At 35.6% G+C, this 27728-nt stretch overlaps 1 protein-coding gene and 1 pseudogene across 15 annotated transcripts in view; one reads left to right on the plus strand and one right to left on the minus strand.

The window, feature by feature from the left end:
• The window catches only part of MIA2 (MIA SH3 domain ER export factor 2), a 96907-nt gene that overhangs the window by 37640 nt on the left and 31539 nt on the right, over nt 1-27728 (plus strand). For 9 of the 15 annotated variants that reach the window (XM_019983429.2, XM_019983432.2, XM_019983443.2 and 6 more), the window contains 12 exons: nt 554-682; nt 6659-6680; nt 6769-6857; nt 12108-12179; nt 13668-13694; nt 14247-14357; nt 15006-15077; nt 18607-18711; nt 22879-23001; nt 24643-24763; nt 26191-26237; nt 26981-27071. In XM_019983429.2, coding sequence (XP_019838988.2) covers nt 554-682; nt 6659-6680; nt 6769-6857; nt 12108-12179; nt 13668-13694; nt 14247-14357; nt 15006-15077; nt 18607-18711; nt 22879-23001; nt 24643-24763; nt 26191-26237; nt 26981-27071 — 1009 coding nt within the window. The remainder of the gene's footprint in view (nt 1-553; nt 683-6658; nt 6681-6768; nt 6858-12107; nt 12180-13667; nt 13695-14246; nt 14358-15005; nt 15078-18606; nt 18712-22878; nt 23002-24642; nt 24764-26190; nt 26238-26980; nt 27072-27728) is intronic. The other 6 variants (XM_019983430.2, XM_019983434.2, XM_019983444.2 and 3 more) reach the window with 3 other exon arrangements.
• LOC109575384 (mortality factor 4-like protein 1) lies at nt 4355-5782 on the minus strand (annotated as a pseudogene).

Consider the following 27728-nt stretch of genomic DNA (forward strand, 5'->3'; position numbering starts at 1 on the left):
TCCCATTACAGATAAGAGAAGGGAGCCACAGAGGTATGGTAGAGGGATTCAGATTCCAAAGCCATGGTTTCATCAGTAGTTTTTAAACTTTGATAAAGCAGCAGATCCATTCCCCCCCCACCCAGGTAAATCTTATACGGAAGCCAATATACTCTATGGAAAAAACCTAAACTGATTGAATCAGGATAAGAGCATCTGATTCAGCTTCTTTCTTTGGCCTTCTTTCCTCTTACTCTCACTTTCAGGCATCTCTGTAGAACTCTGGTTTAAAAATCATTACATTTCGCCCTACTGTTTTCCTTCATCTCTTGGTGATAGTGGTTAATAACAGGTCATTTTATGAAACAGGTTTTAGTAGTGTTTACATGTAAACTTGTACTTATGTTTATGTCTTAGTCTGACAGGGCTGCTGGAACAAAAATGCTGTACACTGAGTGACTTAACAAACATTTTTATTATAGTTGTAGGGCTGGGAGCACCATGATAAAGGTGCTGCAGATCTGGTGTGTTGTAATCAAAACTTTTTAACAAGTTAATTTTCTTTGTCTTGAAGGCTGTGGCAGCATTGCCTGAAGATATGAGACAATCCAATTTGTATGGTTTTCCATGGGAATTGGTGATTTGTGCAACTATTGTTGGATTTTTTGCTGTTCTCTTGTTTTTGTGGAGAAGTTTTCAGTCGGTAAGTAACCAATGCTAGGTGTACTAAGAGAATGTTCATTCAGTCTTAATGTTGAATAAGTAATATGAGAAGCGTATCTTTTGTTTTAAGGAAACAGGTTAATCATTTTGTGGGCTAGTTGTGTTAATGTGTTGCTACTAGAAACTGAATATCGATTTTAAGGAATTTTTTTTTTCTTTCATTTTTCGGCCACACCATGCAGCATGCAGGATCTTAGTTCCCTGGCCAGGGATAGAACTTATGCCCCGCTGCAGTGGAAGCATGGAGTTTTAACCACTGGACTGCTTGGGAAATCCCTGTAGGAATTTTTTAAAGTGCTGAAATTTTAAAAAATTCCTTTACACGAGTATTCCATACTAATACTAAAACCCTGCCTTTATTTCTTATTTCTTATTTGGGGTGGTGTTTATTTTTAATAGTCTACTAAACATCTGTGAATATACCACCCACCTGGAATCAAAGATGTTGACTGTCACTTAAATTTAGATGATCCTCCTCATTTCATCCCCCTGCCTCCCTGAAGTAGAGGTAATCCTGTTCAAGATCCTGTATTGATATTCCAATGCCTCAAAAAAAATTTATTTTTGGTCATATGTATTAAATACATATATCCTTCAAAAGTATAGTAATTTTGCTTAGTTTCATGCCAAATACCATGTTTTAGAACTTTTTTACTCCATCCTATATTGCTAAGATTCATCCATATTTTTGGCTCATTTTGATTGTTTTAATACTACATCAAGAGAATATACTACAGTTAATTTATATTTTTTATGGTCTTGGGCCTTTGAGTTGTTTCCAGCTGTTTTCTATTACAAATCATGCTGCTGTGTAAATTCTTATACTTGTCTCCTGTTGTGTATTTGTAAGTTTCTCTTGGGAATATACTGGGTCTGAGATTTACTTGGTTTAGCATGCTGGAGGTTCTACTTTTAAAAGGTAATGCTAAATTCTTTTCCAGATGTCTGTACCAGTTTATACTCCCAACAGCAATATATAAGAGGTCCCAGAGATCCATTTGATCTCTGTCCTCTCCAACAGTTATTATTGTTGAAATTCTTTATTTTTGCCATTTGAATGGTATCTTACCATGGTTCTGATGTATTCTTTGATCACTAAGGAGATTGGAAACTTTATTTACTGGCCATATGTATTTGTTCTTCAGGGAAATATTTTGTTTATGTCTTATGCCCCTTTTTCTTTTGAGTAGTTTGTTCTTTTCCTTTTTATTTGTAGGAATTTCTTATGTATTCTTTAAAAAATTTTTTTAAATTGGGGTTTGATTGCTTTACACTGCTGTGTTGGTTTCTGCTGTATAGCAAAGTGAATCAGCTATAAGTATACATATATCTCCTCCCTCTTGAGCCTTCTTCCCAACCCCTCCTTATGTATTCTTGATGATATCCTTGTTGATTATGTCTATTACAGATGTCCCAGTATGAAACATCTTTTCATTGTTCTTAAGATGTTTTCTGATGAGTAGAAATTCTTAATGAAAGCAATTTCCATTTAGCACAGAAGAGCTTGATCCATTTTGAGTTAATTTTCTGGTTGGTGTAGGGTAGTGAGTCTGTAATTCCCCATCCTCCTCACCCTACCCGCCAAATAACCTTTTCCCAGCTTTGTTTATTGAATAGTCTTTCCTTTTCCCATTTGTCTGCCATGCTACGTATGAGAGTGCCACATGGACATACACCTTTTCTGTGCTCTTTTTCCTATTCCACTGAGTATTATTGAAAACAAATACATGTGTATCATTCCATACCCATCCATTATTAGGTCAGTCTTGCTAACTTGCTCATTTGTAGTGTTCATGTATCACATATTCTTGCTCTTTTTGTTGTTGTTTCCTTCATCTATCAAGAATAGAGAGAAGTTGGCTGAATTCCACTGTCATGATGGATTTATCAGTTACTTTCTATAGTTTTTTCAATTCTTTCTTTACGTATTTTGAGAATATTGTGTTAGGTGGATATATGTTTAGAATTGCTATATCTCTTATTGGTGGGTTAACTGTTTAGTCAATATTTAGTGACCCTCTATAACTCTACTGATGCTTTTGTCTTAAAGTTTCTTATCTGATGTTAATACAGCTAGACCAATTTTCTTTTTGGTAATGTTTATTGTGTCTTTTTCCATCCTTATATTTTCCGGTCTTTCTGTGGTCTTTTACTTAATGTATGTACTCTACAAATTTCTCTGTTTTATTGGAGTATAGTTGATTTACTATGTCGTGTTAGTTTCAGGCATACAGCAAAGTGATTCAGTTCTGTATGAATTTTTTAAAATATTTAATCCGAAAGTCTGTGTTTTCACTGAGTTTACTGTATCTACATGTTACGATTATTGATTACTGATGTATTTGGACCACTTTCTCCTAGCATACTTTATTAATTTGTTCCACTTTTGATATATTTCTTTTCAGTTCTTTCTGCATTCATAAAGTAAATTTTCCTAGTGAGAAGACAAGAACCTTATTTAGCATACTCTCACATCCCTTGGTCTCTTTCACTTTCCAAACTACTTTCATGTTGGTATAATCTAGAATTTTAGTTCTAAAAATATTTCTCTTTTCTTTTTCACTTTCTTCTCCACCCCTTCTCCATCCCTGAAGACAACAATAAATATTACCAAGATATTTGATCATCAGTAATTGACATACCTCTTGTAGGGTCTCCTGGATTTAATTCTTCTCATATTTGGATACTTCTTTCTATATTGTGTTTAGTATTGGTCTTTGTATGGCAAAACTTTTGTATGCTTGAGAATGTTTGAATTAAGTCCTTATGTTGGAACAGCAGTTTGTTTGATTTAAGCATTCTGGGTCTAAAGTTTCATCCTGTTAATACTTGAAAATCCTTTACTTCCTTGTCTTTTTATATCTAATGTTACTCACTGAAAGGTCTCTTGTCAGTGTGATTCTTATGCATTTGTAAGTGATCTGTTCTCTGTAGAGGCTTTTGGTATCCTTATTTCAATACAATTTGTTTAGGCTTGACTGTTTTCTTATTTCTTCTTTGAATTATCTTAAATATTTAAATATGAAATCTTTTATATTTTTTAATTCTGAGAAGTTTTTTCTGCATTTTACTTTTTTTTTTGTCTTTGGGACTATTGCTGTTTAAGATGTTGGCTCTTCTCACTTCCCTATCTCTTTAACGATTTTTTCTCCTTTTTTAAAAATGATTTACTGTTGCTTTTTTTTTGAAATTTAAAGAAAAAATTTATTAAAGATCTGAAAAACAATTTCTAAAAGATTAACTTTTCCAGAAAATTGTAGCTACACAATACATTGAGTCTATCATGTTAAAAGGTGCATTAGACACAAATACAAAAACCATGAAACAAGCCACCGTTCTTCAGCAATTGGGCAAAGATAAAATGCCTAAAGAACAATATGGATGGATTACTCACAAAGGATGGGCTCTTTAAGCACCATTAAAAAAAAGGGGAGCACAAATGGATGAATGTTTTCAGTTATACACACTGAATTGAGCCTTTGGCACTAGGAATCAGAGCATTGTGTCATATAGCATTAACACATATTATAAAAGTGCGTAGTGTCAAAGGAATAGAAACCACCAGTGTTCAAAAGCAGCTTTGTCAGCTAAGCAATAAAACACTCTACAGTATGTCTCTCTGTTGTCCATCACTGAATATACTGGCAGCAACTTTGAAATGAAAAAAAGGAAAGAAAAAAGGAGCTGTAACTCCTTTTATTTTCTCTGTTTAAAATCAAACAGAAAACAAACATCAATTTTGTTATACACGAACATTTCCAAAGTACATTGTTTGTACAAGAGAAGGACTAAGAAACAAAAAGGTGTTTATAGAGATCAAATGTGGGTGGGTGCATGTGCCTCACATGGCTTTCCGATGGTACTCGGGGGAGCCACTTCATAATCACTGGCACTGAACAAAATTGCAGAGTTCTTTGCCAGGTATTTTAGGAAATTGTGAAGATAATTCAGTAATAAAGCAAGGCTCTTCTCTTTCAGAGGTGTATAGGCCAACATTGCTCCAGTTCTTACAGTCTCAGGAGATGTGGCCCTCTGTACACCTGGGTGCATCAGAGTGGTCGGCAAGGATCTCAGCATACTGCTGCTGCTGCTGCTGCTAAGCCACTTCAGTCGTGTCCCACTCTGTGCGACCCCATAGACGGCAGCCCACCAGGCTCCCCCTGTCCCTGGGATTCTCCAGGCAAGGACACTGGAGTGGGTTGCCATTTCCTTCTCCAATGCAGGAAAGTGAAAAGTGAAAGTGAAGTCGCTCAGTCATGTCTGACTCCTAGCGACCCCATGGACTGCAGCCTACCAGGCTCCTCCGTCCATGGGATTCTCCAGGCAAGAGTACTGGAGTGGGTTGCCATTGCCTTCTCCTCTCAGCCTACTGCGGCCTCTCAAATTTGTAGAGCAGTTGAGTGCCCAGCATCACACTGAAGTACTCATTTTTCCCAGCCACTAACTCATTGACTGCATACTCCTTATGTGATCTGTGTTTCCTCGAGATTTCTTATAATTTGCATAATCCTCTAGAATGGAATCCACATTCTTTTTGGCAGGAAGATAAAAGAGCTGTTTTTGCTGGGTAATTAAGTCCTAGTCATCAACAAGCCATGGTTCCAGTTCTTCAGGAATCTTTAACTTCAGCTCTGCTCATGAATGTTTCCTGGTTTTCAACAGTAGGATCTACTCAAGTCCTTTTCTTGCAGGGAGGCTGAGGTGTCTCACCAATGCTGCCACCATCTCCATTTCCAGGTGTCTTCTGTTTGTTCTTTTTTGTTTTCACTTCAGCGTTTTTCTGCTGCAGCCCAGCAGTCTTCTTTCCAGGGGCAGCCCCTCGCATCTTCCCTCTGCATACTGCTTCTGATTGGCTTTTATGAAGTTCTCGTTTCTGCAGATTGGTATCCACGTACTTGAGTACTCTGCTTTCTGGAACCCATTCACCCCAATTTTTATTCCAACCACTGTAATGTATATTTTACTTGTTTATCCTTTATGGCAACTTTTACACATTTTGCTTCATAAAGAAGAAGCCCATGAAAGCACAACACTCTCTCACCTCTTGGAATTTAGGCTTCGGGTCCTGCTTCGGCACCATTTATAAGAGATTCGTTGCTGCCGCCTCCTCCTCCTCCTGTTACTTTTTGAGATAGTTTCTGAATCTGTTTCAGTTCACTAGTTGTTCCTTATCTAACTAATTATGCTGTACCTTGACTTTTAAATCTTGTTTCATTTAATTTTATTCCTGTATATCTTGTGTAGATTATCTAAGTCCCAATTGCTTTTTTTTCTCAGTACTGAAATGGCAACCCACTCCAGTGTTCTTGCCTGGAGAATCCCAGGGCGGGGGAGCCTGGTGGGCTGCCGTGTATGGGGTCGCACAGAGTCCGACGCGACTGAAGCGACTTAGCAGCAGCAGCAGCACTTATTTATTCTGGCCCTTGTGGCCCATTTGGGGAGTGAAGGGGGAGCAGGCATGTCCCCATTGTTTTTTAGTCCTAAGCCTGACCCCTTTATAAATTGAAATTTTCCCTTCATTGTTTGAAAGAGAGGTTAAAGAAGAAAAAAGTTTTTTTACTTTATAGTCAGCAGATCCATGGCCCCATCGTAACATTTTTCAAATTGTGTTATTTTAGATATTAGTACTAGGGGAGATGATAGGGGCTTCTTTAAGTAGTTTGTTTTGGGGTCAAATATGTTTGAGGAGCAGTGGGCTAAATGAAATGAAACAGGTATTTTTAAGGTAGAGTTATTTCAGAGCCTTTATTATGCTAATAAATAATGTGAATCTTCAATGGGGGGACTTTAATATGTAGTATTATTTTCTCAATGGAAATACAACACTTTTTGGCTAGCTTACGTTTATACTAAAGGTAATAAGAAACACTTTAAGTTGTCAGTAGCAATTAAATAAGTTATATTTGCCTGAATGTATGTTTGTTTTAATGTAATTTTTGTTAAAAATTTGTTTCAGGTTAGAAGCCGGCTTTATGTGGGTAAGCTCTTTTTTTCTATTTTAGTTCACATCATTGTTGTTTGTAATTAAATAAGCTTAAAAACATGATAACATTAACTCTTTTTTAGGGAGAGAGAAAAAGCTTGCTATAGAACTTTCTACACTGATTGAAGAAAAATGTAAACTGCTTGAAAAATTTAGCATTGTTCAAAAGGAGGTAAGACATTTTTGAAAATGTGGACATCCATGTTAGGATCCTCTAGGATCCTTACTTTTCAGTGCAGGTTTTCTGTGTAAGTTTAAGATTATTAATGCTTTGTTTGCAAAGTATGAGAGTTGCTTTCATATTACCAGTCTAAATTGTAACCATTGTGGTCGGTGCATAGTGATGTCTCATTATGATTTCGGGTTTTGTTTCCCTGACCGATGAGGTTGAGCACCCTTTGATGTTTTATTGGCCATTTGGATATATCCTTTTTGTTTCATGTTGCCTAGTTAATTTTTTTTCACATTTTGAAAATTATCTTTTATCTTTTGAAAATCTTTGGTTATCTTTTTCCTTTTGATATATATATTTTTCCTATATTTTGGATACAAGTCCTTTGTCAGATACATGTATTACAAATATCTTGGTTTGCCTTTATATTTCAAGTGGTGTCTTGGTAAGCAGAAGTTCTTATTTGTAACAGTTTAATTTGTCAATCTTTTCTTTATGATGACTGCTGTCTGTTTCCTATTTAAAAAAAAATTTTTTTTTTGGTCTACTCAAGAATATGAAGATATTCATGTGTGTTATCTTTTAGAAACTTTATTTTTTTTACTTTTCTTATTTAGTCTTTTTATTAGTTTGATAGGACTGTTACAACACAATACCTCAGGCTGGATGATTTACATAGAAATTAAATTTTTCACAGTTTTGGAGGTTAGAAGTCCAGGATCAAGGTGAGGACTGGTTTGGTTTGTGCTAAGGCCTGTCATTTTGACATAACCGGCCAGCCTCTTAGTCTGTTCTCACATTGTCTTTTCTCTGTACAGGTGCGTGTTTCTGATGTCTCTCTGTGTCCAAATTTCCTTCTCTTGTAAGGGTACCAGTCAGATTGGATTAGAGCCTATCTTAATCCAATGGGCTCATTTTAACTTAATGGCCTTTGAAAGGCCTGTCTCCAAATACAGTCACATTTTGAGGTATTGCAGCTTCAACAAACACATATTGAGGGGAAACGCAGTTCAGCTGCAAATTAATCTAGAATTCAGTCTGTGATGTATGATTTGGTGGTTAGTATTTTATGTTTTTCATATGGCTGCTGAATTTACCGGTACCATTTATTAAAAGGCCATCTTTCCCCTTTGCTCTGTAGTGTTGTTGTCTTAAATCTTGTGACTGTGTATATCTGAGTCTGTTTTTATAATATTTTCTGTTCTTTTGGTCTATTTTATATATATACACACATATGTATATTGGAGAAGGCAATGGCACTCCAGTCCTCTTGCCTGGAAAATCCCGTGGACGGAGGAGCCTGGTAGGCTGCAGTCCATGGGGTCGCTAGGAGTCGGACACAACTGAGTGACTTCACTTTCACTTTTCGCTTTCACGCATTGGAGAAGGAAATGGCAACCCACTCCGGTATTCTTGCCTGGAGAGTCCCAGGGACGGGGGAGCCTGGTGGGCTGCCGTCTCTGGGGTCGCACAGAGTCGGACATGACTGAAGCAACTTAGCAGCAGCAGCAGCATATATGTATATATCTTTGCACCAATACCATGCTTTTTAAAAGCTACCTAGCTCGTCTTGGTATCTGACAGTGTAAATCGCCAGACTTGTTTTTCGAGATTGTGTCTTTTCATATAAATTTTCAATCACTTCATCAGTTTACACATGCACACATGCACATAGCCTGCTGGGAATTTGGGATTACATTGACTATATAGATTAATTTGGAAAAAATTTACATTTTTACAATGTTGAGTATTTATCGATGGACCATGGTATATCCCTCTAATTATGTCTTTTTAAAATTCTCAGTGTTGTTTATACATTTTTGTGTTGAGGTCTTGCACATCTTTTCTTAGATTTATTTATTCCCTGGTATCTGAGGGTTTTGAAACTATTATAGTAGTTTTTTAAACAGCTCTGTTGGGATATAATTCATATAGTGTACTGTTCACCCATTTAAATTATACAAGTGAATATTTATATAATTAGTATATTTTAGTATACTTTAGTATATTTAGTATACTTTTAGTTTATTTACTAAACAAAACAAAATGTTTTTGAACATACTTTGTACACCCTAAAGGAGCCCTGCACATCTTAGCTGTCACCCTTCACCCAATCTCCCCTATTCCCAAGCCCTAGACAACTTACCCACTTTCTATTTCTATAAACTTGCCCACTCTGGATTCCATTTCACGTAAATGGAATGATATATATAACATGTGCTTTGTTGTGACTAGCATTTTAAACCTAGCATAATGTTTTCAAAACTCATCCATGTTGTAGCAAATATCAATACTATATATATCTTTTTTTGCCAAATAATATTGCTTACTACAGTTGACATATCCATTTTTCAATTGATGGTCATTTGGGTTATTGTACTTTTTGGCTGTTATAAATGATGCTGCTATGGACATTCTTGTACACATTTTGGTGTGAATATACGTTTTGAATTATTTTGGGCGTATACCTACGAGTAGAATTGTTGGATCTATATTTAACTTTTTGAAGAACTGCCATATTGTGTTTCACAGCGGCTGTGCTAGTTTATATTTCCGCCAGCAGCTTGTGAGTGTCCCATTTTCTCCACATCTTTCCCAACACTTGTTATTATGTCTTTTTGATTATAGCCATCCTAACAAATGTGAAGTGTTGTCTCAATGAGGTGTTTGTTTTTTTAAATTTTACTGAAGTATGGTTGATTTATAGTGGTGTTCAGTGAGGTTTAATGTACATTTTCCTCATAGCTTAGTGATTTGAACATCATACAGATAGGTTTTTCTTTTTTTAATCAGTCTAAAAAATATTTTTATTTAAAAGACTATTTAGTTCATTTGCATTTAATACAATTTCTAATTTATTAGGGGTCAAATCTACCATCTTAACTATTTTCCTGTTTGACCCATCTGTCCCACATGCCTTTTTCTCTTCTATTTTTTTATTTTTGGATTGAAACAGTTTTTAACTAATTCAATATTTTCTACATCAGTGGGTTTGTTAGTTACGGATTTTTTTTTTTAATGGTTACCTTTGAGATTGTAGTGTATATTTTTAAATTATTGAGTTCTAATATAAATTTGTGCTATTATAATACTGCTTAATGAATAGTGCAAAGATCTTAGAATGCTTTAATTCCACTTGCCCCCTTTTATCTATTATATTTTGCCTTTTGCATTATATTTTGCCTTTATATTTATATAAACCCCCAAATAATTTTATTATTCTTTGAGACAGTCAAGATTCATTTGGATTCATCCACACATTTATTCTTTCTATTATTCTTTGAGACAGTCAAGATTCATTTGGATTCATCCACACATTTATTCTTTCCATTACTTTTCATTCTTCCCTTCCTTTCCATCTTCCATCTGAGGTGATTTTTTTCCTCTTAAAGAATAGAAGGACCTCCTGTTTTTTTTCTGTAACATAGTGTCGATAACTCTTAGTTTTTGTCTGACTATGTCTTTATTTCTCTGTTTTGTATGATGTTCTTTATAGAAGTCTGAGTTGGCAGTTGTTTTCTTTAAGCACTTTGGGGACACCTCATTTTACTTTTTTTCTTGGCATGTTGTTTATGGGTCGAAGTCAGCTATAAGTTTTATTGAAATTTGGTGTTATGTCTTTTTTTGAATTATTTTTCTCTTTCAATTTAAAAACCTTAAGTGTAGTTTTCAGTAGTTAAATGGACATTCTTAAATACGCAGTTCTCTCTATTTTCACAGGTGTATTCACCCAGGAATCTACCTTCCTCGTTAATACATAAAACATTTCTGTCACCTTTGCATTTCCCTTGTCCTCATTTTCATTCAGCCCCATAGCCCTGCCAGCAACCACTGTTTATATTTCTATCTCCATAAATTAGTTTTTGTCTATTTTAGAGTTTCTGTAAATGAAATCATACTTTTTTGTGTCTGGCTTTTTTCAGGTAGCATTGTATTTTTGAGATTCACTATGTTGCATATAGTAGTTTTTTGTTTTAACTTGAAAGTACATTTTCATTATATCAACATACCACATTTTCTTTTATCCGTTTACCTCTGAATGTGGTTATTTCCATCTTTTGGTTATTATGAATAAAGTTGCTATGATCATTCTACCTTTTTTTGTCTGTAGGTATATGTTTTTATTTCTCTTCTGTAAATATCTTAGAATTGGTGGGTCATATGGCAGGAAGTGTATAATTTATAAGAAACTATGTGCCTATTTTTATGATTTTCTCTTTATCTTTGATTTTCAGCAGTGTTACTAGCTGTTTGGATGTGGTGTCTTCTGTTATTCATCCATGGGCTTCATGATGTTCCAGAATCTGTGGCTTAATGTCTTATTTGTTTTGGAATTCTCTTGATCATAACTTTTTCAAATACTGTTTTTCTCTTTTTTCTTCTCTTGCTGGGATTCCAGATACTTGTATTTTAGCTTTTTACTATATCCTACATATCTCTTATGTTCTTTTCTGGATTTCTTATCTTTTTGTTCACACTTCAGTCTGGATATTTTCTTCTGATCTAGCTTCCATCTTACTGATTGTCTTCACCTATGCCTGCTGGTGCTAAGTCGCTTCAGTCATGTCCAATTCTGTGCGACCCCATAGACTGCAGCCCACCAGGCTCCCCTGTCCCTGGGATTCTCCAGGCAAGAACACTGGAGTGGGTTGCCATTTCCTTCTCCAATGCAGGAAAGTGAAAAGTGAAGGTGAAGTCGCTCAGTCGTGTCTGACTCTTAGCGACCCCATGGACTGCAGCCTACCAGGCTCCTCCGTCCATGGGATTTTCCAGGCAAGAGTACTGGAGGGGGGTGCCATTGCCTTCTTGGTCACCTATGCCCAATCACCTTTTAAACCTTAATTTCATCTGTTGCCTTTTTTGGTTCTAAAGGTTGTGTGGCTCTTTTTGTAGTTTTCTTTCCTTGGCTCAATGATTGTCTTTTAGTTCCTCTTATATATTAAGCTTACTTATTTTGTTGTCTGAAAGAGAACTCTGTTACTTGAACCCTCTAAGATTGTCTTTTTCCCTTGTTCATTTTTTTTCTTCATTCTCACTCAGATCTTGTTTTCTTGAATGCCAGATTTTTCCATGTTGAGTATCAATAATAGTATAATAAAAATTATCGTGGTAAATTTGAAGCTGTGGATGATGCTGTCTTTCTGCAGTGTGGTTTTACTGTTGCTTTTCATGGAATTGGTGGGTCAGAGGGCAGGTATAGTTTGGAATAAAATTTATAGTACTTTTACTTACAGTGTTGCTTTCTTTCAGTATGAAAGCTTAGAGTCATCTTTAAAGGATGCCAGCTATGAGAAGGAGTCAACAGAAGCACAAAGTTTGGAGGTAAGAACAAATAGATACTTACAGAAGTTAAAGGGAAGGTTCTTACTAAATGACATAAACTTTAAAAGTCATGTAGCTTCTCAAAACTCACATTTCTTGGAAATTAAAACTTAAAGAAATTTAAGTTAAATATAGGAAATAGAATGTTAGTAAGTAGCATAAGGTATTGTAAAATTTTGAGCCTTTGTTGATGATTTGTTTTGAGTGAAGCATTTTCGGTTCACTGTCATCTAGAGTTATGTAGATGCTCTTAATTCTTCATTTCTGGGAAATGTATTAAGATAATCATTCTTTTTTTTGGCTCAGTTTGCTCCAGGAAGGAAAAATAGAATTCACTTTCATAAATTTAGGAATAGTTTGAAATAATAATTATGTAAATTGAGGCAGTTCTTGCCTTTACCCCATCAAAGGGTTAGGAGCTGACTAGAATGTTACACACAGTGATGTGCTGGTATCTGAAAAGTAGGAGCCTTTATTTGTAACACCTGCTGAGTTCTGTTGTGTAAATACTCCTACCATGACCAATTTCAAGGTACCAACATGATGCCACTGAATGTGCAGTTTGGAAGAAATACAGAGTTGGGTCTCCTGAGCCAGGTTTGATTTGGCTAATAATAAGGAAGGAAAGTGTGATAATCTGTCGTTTAGCTAAGGTATGACAGATAAGGGTTTGTAATAGGAGTGTCATGCTACTGTTTAGAGATGGAAGTGTTGTAAAAAGCATACTAATATTAAAATAGAAAATGATGGACTTTGTACCTTCGGTATACGTGTTCAGTTAGCTTGGCGTTCTCCATCACTGATGTCTATAAATCATCAAAGCATATGGATCAGAATTTCCTAGTAGAGTCCAAAGGAAGTCATAAATTGAATTCCAAATAAAATTGAATTCTTAACCTTTTTTTCTTTATGTTACCTATTAATATTCTCAAAAACGTGTTGAAATTATTATATTTTATTTATTTATTTTATTTGTAATTTATTAGATTGAAAAATAGAATTTCACAAGGAATTTAACACGCTGACAGAAGAACAAAAACTGAATAGCAAATATATTTACTCTTTGCAACATTGTGGATAAAATAAAGCCACCAATTTATTCTTAGGCATTGAATTTTTACTTTAAAATGAATATTTTGGAAGTTTTTCTCTAATTTTAGTAGTTTTTTGAAACATACAGTGTTTATTTTCAAGATTGGTAAACATAGTTGAATATAAACTATAATGTGGTACAGTTACAAAAATTGTTCTTTGAATCTGTAGATAAAATCCAAATATCAGGGTAATTTTGATTCAAGTAAGAGAACTCATATAATCAGGTAGTCAAATTTGGGGAAATATATGCATATATATTTTTTTACTATATATATATATGAATATATATAAATATGCTTTTTAACCAGTATGATATAATATGTACTTGTTTTACTTTTATTTTGGCCTGCATTAAGTTCTTTGATTCTTTTGGTTTATTTTTCTTTTAACAAGTTTGTTGAAGGATCACAAATATCAGAGGTATGTTTATTACAGTATTTAAATTCCAATTGGATAATCCAGTAACTAATCATTTTAAATTAAAAAGGCCACAGAAAATATGTTTTAATTCAGTGTAGAATATTATCTTGATTGTCTTTTGAGTTTATTTTTGATTTTATGTATTGAATTATATGAAATTGGACTTTTTCTCATGCTTCTTTTATAATGTTTTAGAGCAGAAGTTGGCAAACTAGGCTCTGAGCTCTTCACTGGTTGTTGTAAATAAAATCTTATTGAAACATAGCCATGCTCATTCATTTATGTGTTGTCTCTGCTTTCTCACTACATATGTATGTGACTTTAGCTGGAACAGAAACTGCATGGCTTTCAAGCCTAAAATATTTACTATCTCTTTCTAGAAAAAGTTTGCTAACACCTGCTAGTATTTCTGTGATTTCAGTGTTATAAAAATGAACAAATATATAAACTAGATTTATTTAACTTATAGTGTGTGTATTTGATTACATTCATCTGATTTATCTTCACCAAATATTCCTATGACTGTCTTATAAAGTTTTCTTCCTCTTTCAGGCATTCTATGAAAAGCTGACTGAGTCCAAATCTGAACTTGAGGATGAAATACTCATTCTAGAAAAAGAGTTAAAGGAAGAGAAGTCTAAACATTCAAAGCAAGATGAATTGGTAGGACTTTTGTGTTTGAGGAGACTGTAGGAAAAAGAACGTTATTGAGTTAAAAAAAATTATATGATATCAGTTAAAGTATTACATGCACTGTAAAAAAAAAAAAAAAAGTCAAAAGAATACAGAAGACTATAAAGTGGAGAATAAAATTTTCTGGATCCTCTAGCTCTTTTCATTTGTTAGAGTTAACATTATATGTTGCATTTCTAGCATATTCTTATAGAAATTTTCTATTTGCACTATGGAATAGCTCACATAAATCATTTAAGTTGAATAATCACATATATAGTGGTTTTGGTTTTTTATTACTCTGAAAGTGTTTTAGGAACTTAAACTTCCCTTTTATTTGTCTTTATTTTAAAATCTATCTTAAGGATGATCTTAATGTGTGTGAGATTATTTAGTAAGATATAATGTTAGTAGCCTTCTTATATATAACTTAAATGTTAAGAAATATTAAAGATGAGTTGAAATACTGTTATATGACTTTTATATAAAATCCCTTTAAGCATATAGCTGTGAAGTTTTCTTAATCTGAATCCTCACTTTTGGAGCAAAAGTGTTAGGTTAATAATATACTTGATAGAAATGGCATCTTGAAAACTGGAGGAGTTCAGTAAATACTTGTGATTGATACTGTCTTTTTAGATGTCGGAGATTTCAAAAAGGATCCAGTCCCTAGAAGATGAATCCAAGTCCCTCAAATCACAAGTAGCTGAAGTAAGTTGAGTTGTTTTATAGGGCTGTTGCTTTAAAAATCATTTACATTTTGCTATTACTTTTATAATTAAAGAATTAAATATTAGAATTTAGATCAGATCAGATCAGTTGCTCCGTTGTGTCCGACTCTTTGTGACCCCATGAATCACAGCACACCAGGCCTCCCTGTCCATCACCAACTCCCAGAGTTCACTTAGACTCACGTCCATCGAGTCAGTGATGCCATCCAGCCATCTCATCCTCTGTCGTCCCCTTCTCCTCTTGCCCCCAATCCCTCCCAGCATCAGAGTCTTTCCCAATGAGTCAACTCTTTGCATGAGGTGGCCAAAGTACTGGAGTTTCAGCTTTAGCATCATTCCTTCCAAAGAAATCCCAGGGCTGATCTCCTTCAGAATGGACTGGTTGGATCTCCTTGCAGTCCAAGGGACTCTCAAGAGTCTTCTCCAATACCACCGTTCAAAAGCATCAATTCTTTGGCGTTCAGCCTTCTTCACAGTCCAACTCTCACATCCATACATGACCACAGGACAAACCATAGCCTTGACTAGACGAACCTTTGTTGGCAAAGTAATGTCTCTACTTTTCAATATGCTATCTAGGTTGGTCATAACTTTCCTTCCAAGGAGTAAGCGCCTTTTAATTTCATGGCTGCAGTCACCATCTGTAGTGATTTTGGAGCCCAGAAAATTAAAGTCTGACACTGTTTCCACTGTTTCCCCATCTATTTCCCATGAAGTGATGGGATCGGATGCTGTGATCTTAGTTTTCTGAATGTTGAGCTTTAAGCCAACTTTTTCACTCTCCTCTTTCACTTTCATCAAGAGGCTTTTTAGTTCCTCTTCACTTTCTGCCATAAGGGTGGTGTCATCTGCATATCTGAGGTTATTGAGATTTCTCCCGGCAATCTTGATTCCAGCTTGTGTTTCTTCCAGTCCAACGTTTCTCATGATGTACTCTGCATATAAGTTAAATAAACAGAGTGACAATATACAGCTTGACGAACTCCTTTTCCTATTTGGAACCAGTCTGTTGTTCCATACCAGTTCTAACTGTTGCTTCCTGACCGGCATACAAATTTCTCAAGAAGCAGATCAGGTGGTCTGGTATTCCCATCTCTTTCAGAATTTTCCACAGTTTATTGTGATCTACACAAAGGCTTTGGCATAGTCAATAAAACAGAAATAGATGCTTTTCTGGAACTCTCTTGCTTTTTCCACGATCCAGAGGATGTTGGCAATTTGGTCTCTGGTTCCTCTGCCTTTTCTAAAACCAGCTTGAACATCAGGAAGTTCACGGTTCACATATTGCTGAAGCCTGGCTTGGAGAATTTTGAGCATTACTTTACTAGCGTGTGAGATGAGTGCAATTGTGCGGTAGTTTGAGCATTCTTTGGCATTGCCTTTCTTTGGGATTGGAATGAAAACTGACCTTTTCCAGTCCTATGGCCACTGCTGAGTTCTCCAAATTTGCTGGCATATTGAGTGCAGCACTTTCACAGCATCATCTTTCAGGATTTGTAATAGCTCAACTGGAATGCCATCACCTCCACTAGCTTTGTTCGTAGTGATGCTTTCTAAGGCCCACTTGACTTCACATTCCAGGATGTCTGGCTCTAGGTCAGTGATCACACCATCGTGATTATCTGGATTGTGAAGATCTTTTTTGTACAGTTCTTCTGTGTTCTTGCCATCTCTTCTTAATATCTTCTGCTTCTGTTAGGACCATACCATTTCTGTCCTTTATCAAGCCCATCTTTGCATGAAATGTTCCTTTGGTATCTCTGATTTTCTTGAAGAGATCCCTAGTCTTTCCCGTTCTGTTGTTTTCCTCTATTTCTTTGCATTGATCGCTGAGGAAGGCTTTCTTATCTCTTCTTGCTATTCTTTGGAACTCTGCATTCAGATGTTTATATCTTTCCTTTTCTCCTTTGCTTTTCGCTTCTCTTCTTTTCACGGCTATTTGTAAGGCCTCCCCAGACAGCCATTTTGCTTTTTTACATTTCTTTTCCATGAGGATGGACTTGATCCCTGTCTCCTGTACAGTGTCACAAACCTCATTCCATAGTTCATCAGGCACTCTATCTATCAGATCTAGACCCTTAAATCTATTTCTTACTTCCACTGTATAATCATAAGGGATTTGATTTAGGTCATACCTGAATGGTCTAGTGGTTTTCCCTACTTTCTTCAATTTCAGTCTGAATTTGGTAATAAGGAGTTCATGGTCTGAGCCACAGTCAGCTCCTGGTCTTGTTTTTGCTGACTGTATAGAGTTTCTCCATCTTTGGCTGCAAAGAATATAATCAGTCTGATTTCGGTGTTGACCATCTGGTGATTTAGATACAGTATTTTAAAAATTTAGTTTATTTTAAGATAAAATTTAAATAAAATTTTAAATAAAATTTAGTTTGTTTTTAAACTACTTTAAAAAGTAGTTAAAAAAATTTTTTAATTTATTTTTGGCTGTGCTGTGTGTTTGTTGCTGTGTGGACTTTTTCTCTAGATGTGGACAGTGGGGGCTAATTCTCTAGTAGCTGTGCATGGGCCTCTTAGTGCAGTGGCTCCTCTTGCTGCAGAGCACAGGTTCTGGGTGTATGAAGTTCAGTAGTTGTCGTACGTGGACTCAGTAGTTGTGGCTCTTAGCCTCTAGAGTATAGGCTCAATAGTTGTAACAAACGGGCTTAGGTGCTCCTTGTCACATGGAATTGAACCTGTGTCTCTTGCATTGACAGGCAGTTTCTTTACCACTGAGCCACCAGGGAAGCCCTAGGTACAGTTGTAAAATATAGAGCATCTGAGGAAAGTTCATTTTTTTCATTGAATAATATTTATTGAGCTATAGCTGTATATACGGTTCACTGTTGAAGGTGATTGGCACTTAATATTAGTAGACAAAATGGACAGAAAGGCTTTTGTGGATTTTAAGGAGATCCAACCAGTCCATTCTGAAGGAGATCAGCCCTGGGGTTTCTTTGGAAGGAATGATGCTAAAGCTGAAACTCCAGTACTTTGGCCACCTCATGCGAAGGGTTGACTCATTGAAAAAGACTCTGATGCTGGGAGAGATTGGGGGCAGGAGGAGAAGGGGACGACAGAGGATGAGATGGCTGGATGGCATCACTGACTCGATGGACATGAGTCTGAGTGAACTCCGGGAGTTGGTGATGGACAGGGAGGCCTGGCGTGCTGTGATTCATGGGGTCGCAAAGAGTCGGACACGACTGAGTGACTGAACTGAACTGAACTGAAGAGAGACAATATAAAGTTAATTAAAGTTTCCAGGTAGTGTACATAGAAGGTTATGAGGGGTTGAATCACGTGTCCAAAGTCATGTGGCAAGTTAGTGGCAGAGCACCTAGACCTTGAGTGACTAGACCATGAGTTAAGCCAGCCTTTTTTCTACTATAGCATGCTGCCTCTCCTATTAATATTGGCGTGTTTTTAACTTTAATTCTGTGTTTCAAGGAGTGTGTATAAAAAAGGGCTATTAAGCTAATTCTTGTAATCTCACTATGTTGTATTCTACTTAGGCCAAAACAACCTTCAAAATATTTCAGATGAATGAAGAACGACTTAAGATAGCTATAAAAGATGCTCTGAGTGAAAATTCTCAGCTTCAAGAAAGCCAGAAACAGGTTTGTACTGTAAAGGGACTCCTCAACTTGTGAGTATATAATTATAAATGTTCTGGGCATACTCATGACTGACTCATGCTAGGGGCAGAAGTGGGCTATTTCTGGAGACCACAAGAGCAGGGCAATCTCCTATGTACCCTATGGTGTCTCTTTTGTAAAGGATACAAAGGTGTATATTCCTGGAACCCTCTTCCCCCAGGAGTGAAAGTAAGCCTGGACACTCACCATTTTGATAATAATAGCAAATAGCATTTAGCACAAATCTTCAAAGCCAGATTGTAGGAGAGCAGAGAATACCATGAGAGCTATTGCAGCTAGGGGCCTAAAGACAGAAGCGGCTATGGTGGCAGATATAGTAAGGATTTAACTTTGATCTTCTTCCTCCTCACATATGTAGACACTGCCACATACCCAAACATATTTCCTCTCAAACTATTCTCCCAATACGGTTAGAATTTTTCAGTGGGAAATTTTTTTAATGATAACATTATTTATAATTTTCTAAAGATTGTTCACAGCTGAGTCACATGATGTGCTCTGATTACGTATTTTGTTTCACTCAACTTTTTATTTGCCATAGAGTTAATAATTGTCTTGTTTCTTTTAGACGTATCTGTAATTTATCTGTATTTCAATCATAAATGTCTCTTTTAGAGATTATGTAAATATTTTGTTGATGTGTGCAAAGGCTTTGGTTAATCTAATTTTATTTTTTCCTTGAAGCAGTACTTTCTGGGGTCTTCCGTCCTCCTAGTTCAGTAGGAACTTGTTCTCCAGGTCTGTTATATTTCTGCCGTTCTGAGATTTCACTTCACCCCTATCCTTTGACTTGTTTTTTTTTCTGTGTTGGATCTTCTATTTCCCATGTCATGTGTGTGCTTTATGTGGTAAATTCCCTTGATTATCTTCCTGAGAAAAAGCATAGGAGGAAACTGTTTAAGAAGTTTCATGACTTAGAATGTCTTCTTCTCGGTTGGATATCTTCTGGGTTGCATTTTTTTTTTTTTTTCTCTTGAAATTTTGACATTATTACTCTATTGTCTTCATTTTCCAGACTTACTTGTGAGAAGTCACATGCTGTTTGGATTACTGAACATTTTTTGTTACCTATTCTTTTCCCCTGTGGAAAATTTTAGTATCGTTCATTATTTCCAGTTCTCTGAAATTTCACAATGACATGGCTTAGTGTGGGTCTTTTTCCATATATTTGTTGGTTACACTCTGTCTGGAAACTCTTGCTCTTGATTCAGTTCTGGGAAATTTACTTGAATTATTTTATTCATTTTGGGGTGTATTTTGTATGATGTATGAAATTATTTGAAAATGTCTTTTTTGGTTTCTTTATGACTATGAAACTTTTGTTCACTTCTTCTCTGATATTTTTTGCTTGTGAGAATTGTTTGTTGTTTTGCTTATGCTTTTTACTGATTTCATGGATGCAGTGTCTTACTTTGCTGAGGATGTCATGTTTTTCTTCCCTACTCTTTTTTGATTTTTTTTTTTTTCCTGAGTTGCCTTGTTTCCTTCAAGTTCCTTTGTGTTCTGTTTTAGTCTATGTCTTTTGTCTAAGAGTTTCTTTTTTCAGATGTTTGGTGATTCATGGGTGTCTATTTAATAGCAGGGCTCTCCAAATCTAGTTGGAAGCCGTGTGTGTGTTTCTTACGGGCCTTTCTACACAGTAATCTGGCTAGGGTATTTCATTGGAGGGTCCCCAGTTCTTGGTTTTCAAATACCATTTTCCACAGGGATGAATCCTCCACAGTTCCTGTTTGGTAGGTATAGGGTTGTTTGTGAACATTGAGGTAAGGAGGGCTGGTATCTCACTATTCAGTAAGTCAGTTTTTGCTTAATGCTTTTATGTTTACAGCTTATTACTCACACCTTTACCTGGGTCAGGTGTCCCAGATTTCAGATTCTAGCTAGAGAATAACCTTCCAGGCTTTTGCCAGATGTGTGTGTATGTGTGTGTAAGCGTGTGTGCACATGCATGTGTTTGTGCATGTAAAAGACAGAGGGAGAGAGGGTTGGACTGAGAATTAGAGTGTTTGTATATGTATGTGTGGGGAGAACATGGGCTTTTCTCTAACTAGTTTTCATACAGACTTTTGAGTAGTCCTTCTCTTTTCATTCCACTTACAAACTAGTACTTGTACCTCCAAATCATGAGCCTTCCTGGTTTGTATCAAGTCAACACTACTTTTAGACTCTACCATCTTCTGCCTTAGATTTCAATTGTCTGGTCTTTTACCATGCTTCCATCACTTTCCACTTTTGGAACTATCTTTTTCTTCATCACATTTTGTCTCTTTCCTTGTGGGTTTATGCTTTTTTTCCCCCTTAAACCTTTTTACTGTCATCTTAGTAGATTTCAGGTGAAAGTGGCTGGTATCAATACATCCTGTGTTAATTTTGCTGTGTTATCAATATAGTCAAAAGTGACCTTCTGTACATTGAAAATATTTCATCTAGATTGTCTTACTCTTTAGAGCTGCTTTACTCTAACTCCTTTTGGTCATCAGAGTTTTTGAAATAAACTATTCTGTATGCACTGACTCCATGTTCTAACACATTCCTTCTTTAACCTTATAAGACTGCTCGCTATGTATGCAGTCTCCTTAGTAACTCACTAAAGATCAGCCAGTCACCAAATCCAAGTTTTATTCTTAAATTCTTATTTATTTTTAATCTGTCAAAATTATCTTACTTTACTAACATACATGGAGAAGGACTAGTTTTTTGTGTGCTAGGGAATATGCTGATGAAACCTTAATTTTGCAGGGAAACCCAGTAATTACTATTTAATAGAATAGAGTTTTAAATTTAAATAAAATTGGCCTTTTTTCCATATATATATGTATATATATATATATATATGGGCTGATTCTTTTGTAAATCACTTGCTGATTGTATTTTTGGGGGAGGGGACCTTTTTTTCTTATTGACTTCTAAAAGCTTTTTGCATATTACAGTTATTAACCCTGTGATATATATAAAGATTTCTTTCTAGTTACTTGCTTGTTTTTAAATTTTAAATTTTATTTCTGTTATTTTTTGATTTGCACAACTTTAAAATAAGCATTATATAGTTAAGTTTATCTTTTATGACAGTCTTTACCTTTTATTTATGTTGAGAAAGTTCTCCTCTGTAAAAGTCTATACAGTAAAAGATTGTTTATGCAGAATTTGATCTATTCTAGATTAAGGGTATTTCTGAAGGTTAGTTAGCCACAAAACGACACATGATTAAAAAATAAACTTTAATATAAATGAGGTATGGCATGTTATATGGGATATAAAGAATGGCAAGAAATGGTCAAATCTAACAAGTGTGTTTGTCTCAGAAAGCTTTTAATTTGATATAAATTTATCATGTAAGTAGTTGAAGAATGTTAGTCTGTTATTTTACTTTAAAACCCATGTTTTAAAAGTTCTTTGAAAAAAGGAGCCCTTCCTCCCTTCCCTTCTTTCTTCATTACACTCCTTCTTCCCCGTCACCTCATTTTTTCTCGCCCTTCTTAGCAACACACTGTGTTGTATAATATTTATTAGTGGTGCATGTGTGCTCAGTTGCTAAGTTGTGTTGGACTCTTTGCAACTCCATGGACTGTAGCCCACTAGGCTCTTCTGTCCATGGGATTTCCCAGGCAAGAATACTGGAGTGGGTTGCCATTTCTGTCACCAAGGGATCTTCCCAACCCAGGGATCAAACCCAGGTCTCCTTCACTGGCAGGCAGATTCTTTACCACTGAGCCACCAGGGAAGCCTATTTATTAGTCGTGCACCTAGGTAATATAAATAAGTGCATCCACACCTGAGTTTGATACAGTAATGAGTTACTTCTTCCTTTTGTGAGGTTCTTTTAATGATACACCTTACATACATAAGTGTGAAAGTGAAAAGTGAAAGTTGCTTAGTTGTGTCCGACCCTTTGTGACCCCATGGACTATACAGTCCATGGAATTCTCCAGGCCAGAATACTGGAGTGGGTAGCCTTTCCCTTCTCCAGGGGATCTTCCCAACCCAGGGATGGAACCCAGGTCTCCCACTTTGCAGGTGGATTCTTTACCAGCTGAGCCACAAGAAAAGCCCATGAATAAGTGTACCTGCACATAAATATGATGAGATAATAAGAGTTGCTTTTCTTTCTCTTTGGGGTTTAAATTTTAGCTTTTACAAGAAGCTGAAGAATGGAGAGAACAAGTGAATGAGCTTAATAAACAGAGAATAACATTTGAAGACTCCAAAGTACATGTCGAACAAGTTCTGTGTGATAAAGAAAATCAGATTAAGGTAAACAGCCCGGCTAGTTTAATGACTGAGTTAAGCTAGAACTTTATACTAATTGTGAAATACAAGAAATTTTGCTTTAGCAGCTTTTATTTTGAGGAGATGTACATTTTGGCAAACATTACTAGTTGTACTGTGTTTTTATTCATGTTGCAAAATGTTCTTTGAAAACTTGCAGATTTGTAGTATGTATGTATACACACACACACACACACACACATATATTCTCTGTGTCCTTTTTTCTTCTCTCTTCTATTTTAGCCTAGATATTTAATGAAGAAAGACAAAGGATTTTGGATTTTGGCTTTTATCTTAAGATTGCCATCTTTTTTTGTTAATGAGAAGAATTGGAAAGAATTTTATAAATTGGACAAATGAAGTTATATGCATTGAATATAAATATGAATATCTTTAATGCCTAGATTAACTGGTATATGTACTTTCACAGAGATGAATATGTTAAGTAAATCTAATTGTACTTTAACTCCATTAGGAATAAGATAATTGGTATTACTGTTAAGATTTATTGATGTTTTTCCTACTTCTTATCTCTCCCTTCTACCAGTTTTTCCTGCCTACACTTTTAAGTCTTATGTTTTTAAGCAGCAAACAGATACTCAAGTATCTGTTTATTATGTTAACTAATATTAACTAATAAGATGTACAACTAACATTCTGTAACCTGCACAGTGAAGTGGATGATGTCACCTTGAAAGCTGTACATTTACACTGCTTACTTCACTGCTAAGGATGTTTCTGGGGCTTCCTCAGTGTCTCAACAGTAAAGAATCCACCTGCCAGTGCAGGAGACCTAGGCTCGATCCCTGGGTTGGGACAGTTCCCTGGAGCAGGCATGGCAACCCATTCCAGGATTCTTGCCTAGAGAATGCCATGGACAGGGGAGCCTCTTTAAGAAAATTCAAAAAGTACTGTAGCAAAACCTCTAATGTTCCGACTCAGATTCTCTTTTACAATTTCTTTTTCTTTTTGTCAGTTGTGTCAGCTGATCTCCTCAGCTAGTTGTTTACTTGAATAAATTGAATCTGTGAAATCGCTTTTTTCATATATCACTTGGGGATTTGTTTAACTTCACACAAAATTTCTTCTCATGTTAGTGACTACTCTTATTGTGGCAAATGAGAGATACCATGTAAGAAATGTTTTGTTACTGTGTAGTCGTGTAAAAATGGGCCATTACTATGTATTCTGTTTATTTGATTTGGGCTTCCTTCGTAGCCCAGACGGTAAGGAATCCACCTGCAACGCAGGAGACCTGGGTTCCGTGCCTGAGTTGGAAGATCGCTAGAGAAACGAATGGCTACCTGCTCCAGTATTGTTGCCTGGGGAATTGCAGTCCATGGGGTCACGAAGAGTCGGGCCTGACTGAGCGACTGCCATTTTCAGTTTTCACTTTTCATATTTGATTAAGAGTAACCAGTTGTTATTTTTTAACTTGTAGACCTTAATAGTAAATAAATGTTAGTTTTTGAGGGTATTTACATATTTTATGCTGGGTAGAGAGTGAGAGCTCATGTACTTTTTGTCCATGTGGGTTGATTTTTAGACTACAGTTATGCATTCAGAGGTTGTAAAGCCAGCATAAGGCATTACCCTCTTTTTTTGCCCCCTTTGGTAAACGTCAAGTCTCTGACAGAGCGCTTACGAAAGATGAAAGACTGGACTGCTGTACTTGGTGAAGAAATTGCAGACGATGATAACTTGGAATGGGAAATGAAGAGTGATTCAGAAAATGATGCGCACCTAGGTATTAAGTCATAACATCATCTCTTACTGAAAATGATGGCTGGCTCTTGTATGTCCTTTTAGTTCCCCATGTGCTATTATAAGACTCCTTATACACTTGTGTAATATTCTTTTCCTCTCTCACTATCAGCTTCAGCTGTTTCAGCTAGGCTAGCTCCATTTCAGTAAATCTTTCTTCAGCGCCTCAGATAGACTTTCAGCCTTCCTCATCTCTGTTCTTTTTATGTGTTGTACATTATAGCAGTCTTTGGCTTCCCTGGTGGCTCAGTGGTAAAGAATCCGCCTGCAATGTGGGGACCACCTGCAATGCAGGAGATGCATGTTTGATCCCTGGGTCAGGAAGATCCCCTGGAGAAGGAAATGGCAACCCACTCCAGTATTCTTGCCTGGGAAATCCCATGGACAGAGGAGCCTGGCCGGCTACAGTCCAAGGGGTCGCACAAGTCGAATATGAAATAGCGACTAGACCACCACGACCACAGCAGTCTTCATATTGCATCATAATTCTTTCCATGCCTGTTTTCCCCTGTACTGTAAGCTGATAAATGGGTGGGTGAGTAGTTGGAAAATTGAGTGTTATATAAATGAATGCCTTAGGGTGCATTTTTTTAGATGGTTCATATCTTGACAGTACTTTAATTTTGACCATCCCAAAGTCTATTGCCATTGCTGGTTGCAGTATGAAAACTCAGCAAAAGTTAGGTTCCCTATAGCCACTTAGTGTATTTTCAGATCAGTTCTTTTGACTTTAAAAAAGAACATCTTGTTTTGATACATAGACTCACAGAAAATCGTAAGAATAGTACAAAGAGGTTTCAGGTATCTTCATTGAGTTTCCCCCAATGATAGTTTCTCTGACTTTTGTAACCTTTCTCTTTTCTCTCCCTCCATTTTCTATATCAGTAAAAAATGTGTGAAGGAGAAGGTGTGATTTTTTAAAAGATTTTCTTTGATGATAACATTAATGTCTTGGAAGAAAAGTACACTTCAAAGTAAAGACATATAGTTCTGTTTGTACTTTTTTACTTCTGCTTTATCTTGTAAGAAATAATTATTTTTCTAATGAGAAAACTCACATTTAATGTTATTTTAATTTGGAATATAATTCTGCTCATATTTTGTCTGATGAGGGATTCTAAGAATAATTGAAACTGGGGGCTAGATTTAGGTGACTACCACATGCTTATTTTAACTCTGTTTTTGGAGTTAGTGGTGAAGAACCGTGTTACGTGATACTATGGTAATTCCATTGCTTTTTTTGTTTAGCTTCCTGGGAGCAGGTCTGAGACCGTTGTGCCTTACGTTAAATTCTCTATTGTAGCAAGGGATTATAAAGCTCTAGTTAAGTGAACTAATAGAATCATTTGGCTGTCTGTTGTGGCATTGTACTGTTTTATCAAGTTGTTATGGTTTTGTTTTTCATTATAGATAATCAACCAAAAGGAGCTTTGAAGAAACTGATTCATGCTGCTAAGGTTTGCATTACTACATAAGAATATAGAGAAACAAATAAAGCATGGATTAAATCCATATATCCTAGTAACTCTTTTAAATGTCCATTTTATAGTTACCATATAAGTGATAGAAGTTTTAGAAGTGATCAGAATTTTCTTCAGTTGCTTTTTAATTTTTTTTATGGTAACTAGAAATTCATATTGTTAGTTTTTAGAATTTATTGTAATAAACATTTTCAAGGTGTGCACTCATTTCTTTGGATAAGGACTGTATTAATGTTTACTACATATTTTCCCATACTTTCCTCTTTGAATGTTCTTCACTCTCGGGTCTCAGTGTTTTCTAATATTCTGCTGCCCCATATCTTATCTTGAGAAGTAGGTACTAGATTCATTTTCTTGTGGTTTATCCCTGTTCTCTTTCATCCTGGTAGTGGTATCCTGATCTTTATTGATCAATGTGAAGTTTCAGTAATGTAGTGTGAAGGTTGCTTTGATCAAAATTTATGTGCTGAAAGCAAACAGCTGCTGTTCAAACATTAATCACTGACTTCTTTATGCCTGTTTTGAGATTTACATGTGTTGATGACTTTGCTAACTTTCTAAGATAGAAACTCCATTGTTGGCTTGTGTAGTCTGGGCAGTAATTTCATCGGAGTGTAAAAGAGCTTCAAAGGATTAGGATGGTATATTGAGATTTTTGTTTGTTTTGGTATAATTGTTTAATGTTGCTTTTTTTCTTCTCCTTCTCCCATTCTTTGAAGTTAAGAGCTTCTTTAAAAACCCTAGAAGGAGAAAGAAACCAAATTTACACTCAATTATCTGAAGTTGATAAAACAAAAGAAGAGCTTACAGGTAGATAATCTATAGACTTACAAAGTTTTTCTAAATAAATACGTCTCCTTATAGAGAATAGAACATTAATTGAATCAATTATGGGGAGATACAATTTGAATTTTTTTACTTTTACTTTTGTTTGTTATTTGTGAAAAGTTAGTCTGAGTTTTCATTGTTGGTAAAGCCATATCGTTTCCTCCATATTTATATAAAATTAATGGCATTATTTTAAAAAAAACTATGTAAAGCTGTACTTTTAATTTCAGTGTCAAATATTTGGTATGGTTTTAGTTGTTTAAAAGTAGCAAATTAAAACTTAATTAAAAATATCTTTGTTAATTGCAAATTTGATTTTTAATAGTGGTACTTCTATATTTCATAGATCTTTTTATGGTACAGTTTTTTCCTCTAATGTCCTTGCATAGTATATTAACATATATGGGAATGATGTTAGACCTGTAGAACTGATTTGTTTTTCATTGAAAAGATTTTTTTTTAATTTTGCTGATAGCGTTTTTTTTCCTAAAGTGAACAAATACTATTATGTTCCAAAATTTTAAAAGTTGATGTAAGTAACATTCCATTTTGTAAAAAAAAAAAAAAAAAAAATTCAGCATAACTGTTAGCAAAAAAAATGATGGAAGGACATTCTCAAATGTCAGCCATGTTTCTCTT

This window comes from Bos indicus, chromosome 21, assembly GCF_029378745.1.
Source record: "Bos indicus isolate NIAB-ARS_2022 breed Sahiwal x Tharparkar chromosome 21, NIAB-ARS_B.indTharparkar_mat_pri_1.0, whole genome shotgun sequence".
Classification (NCBI taxonomy): Eukaryota; Metazoa; Chordata; class Mammalia; order Artiodactyla; family Bovidae; genus Bos; species Bos indicus.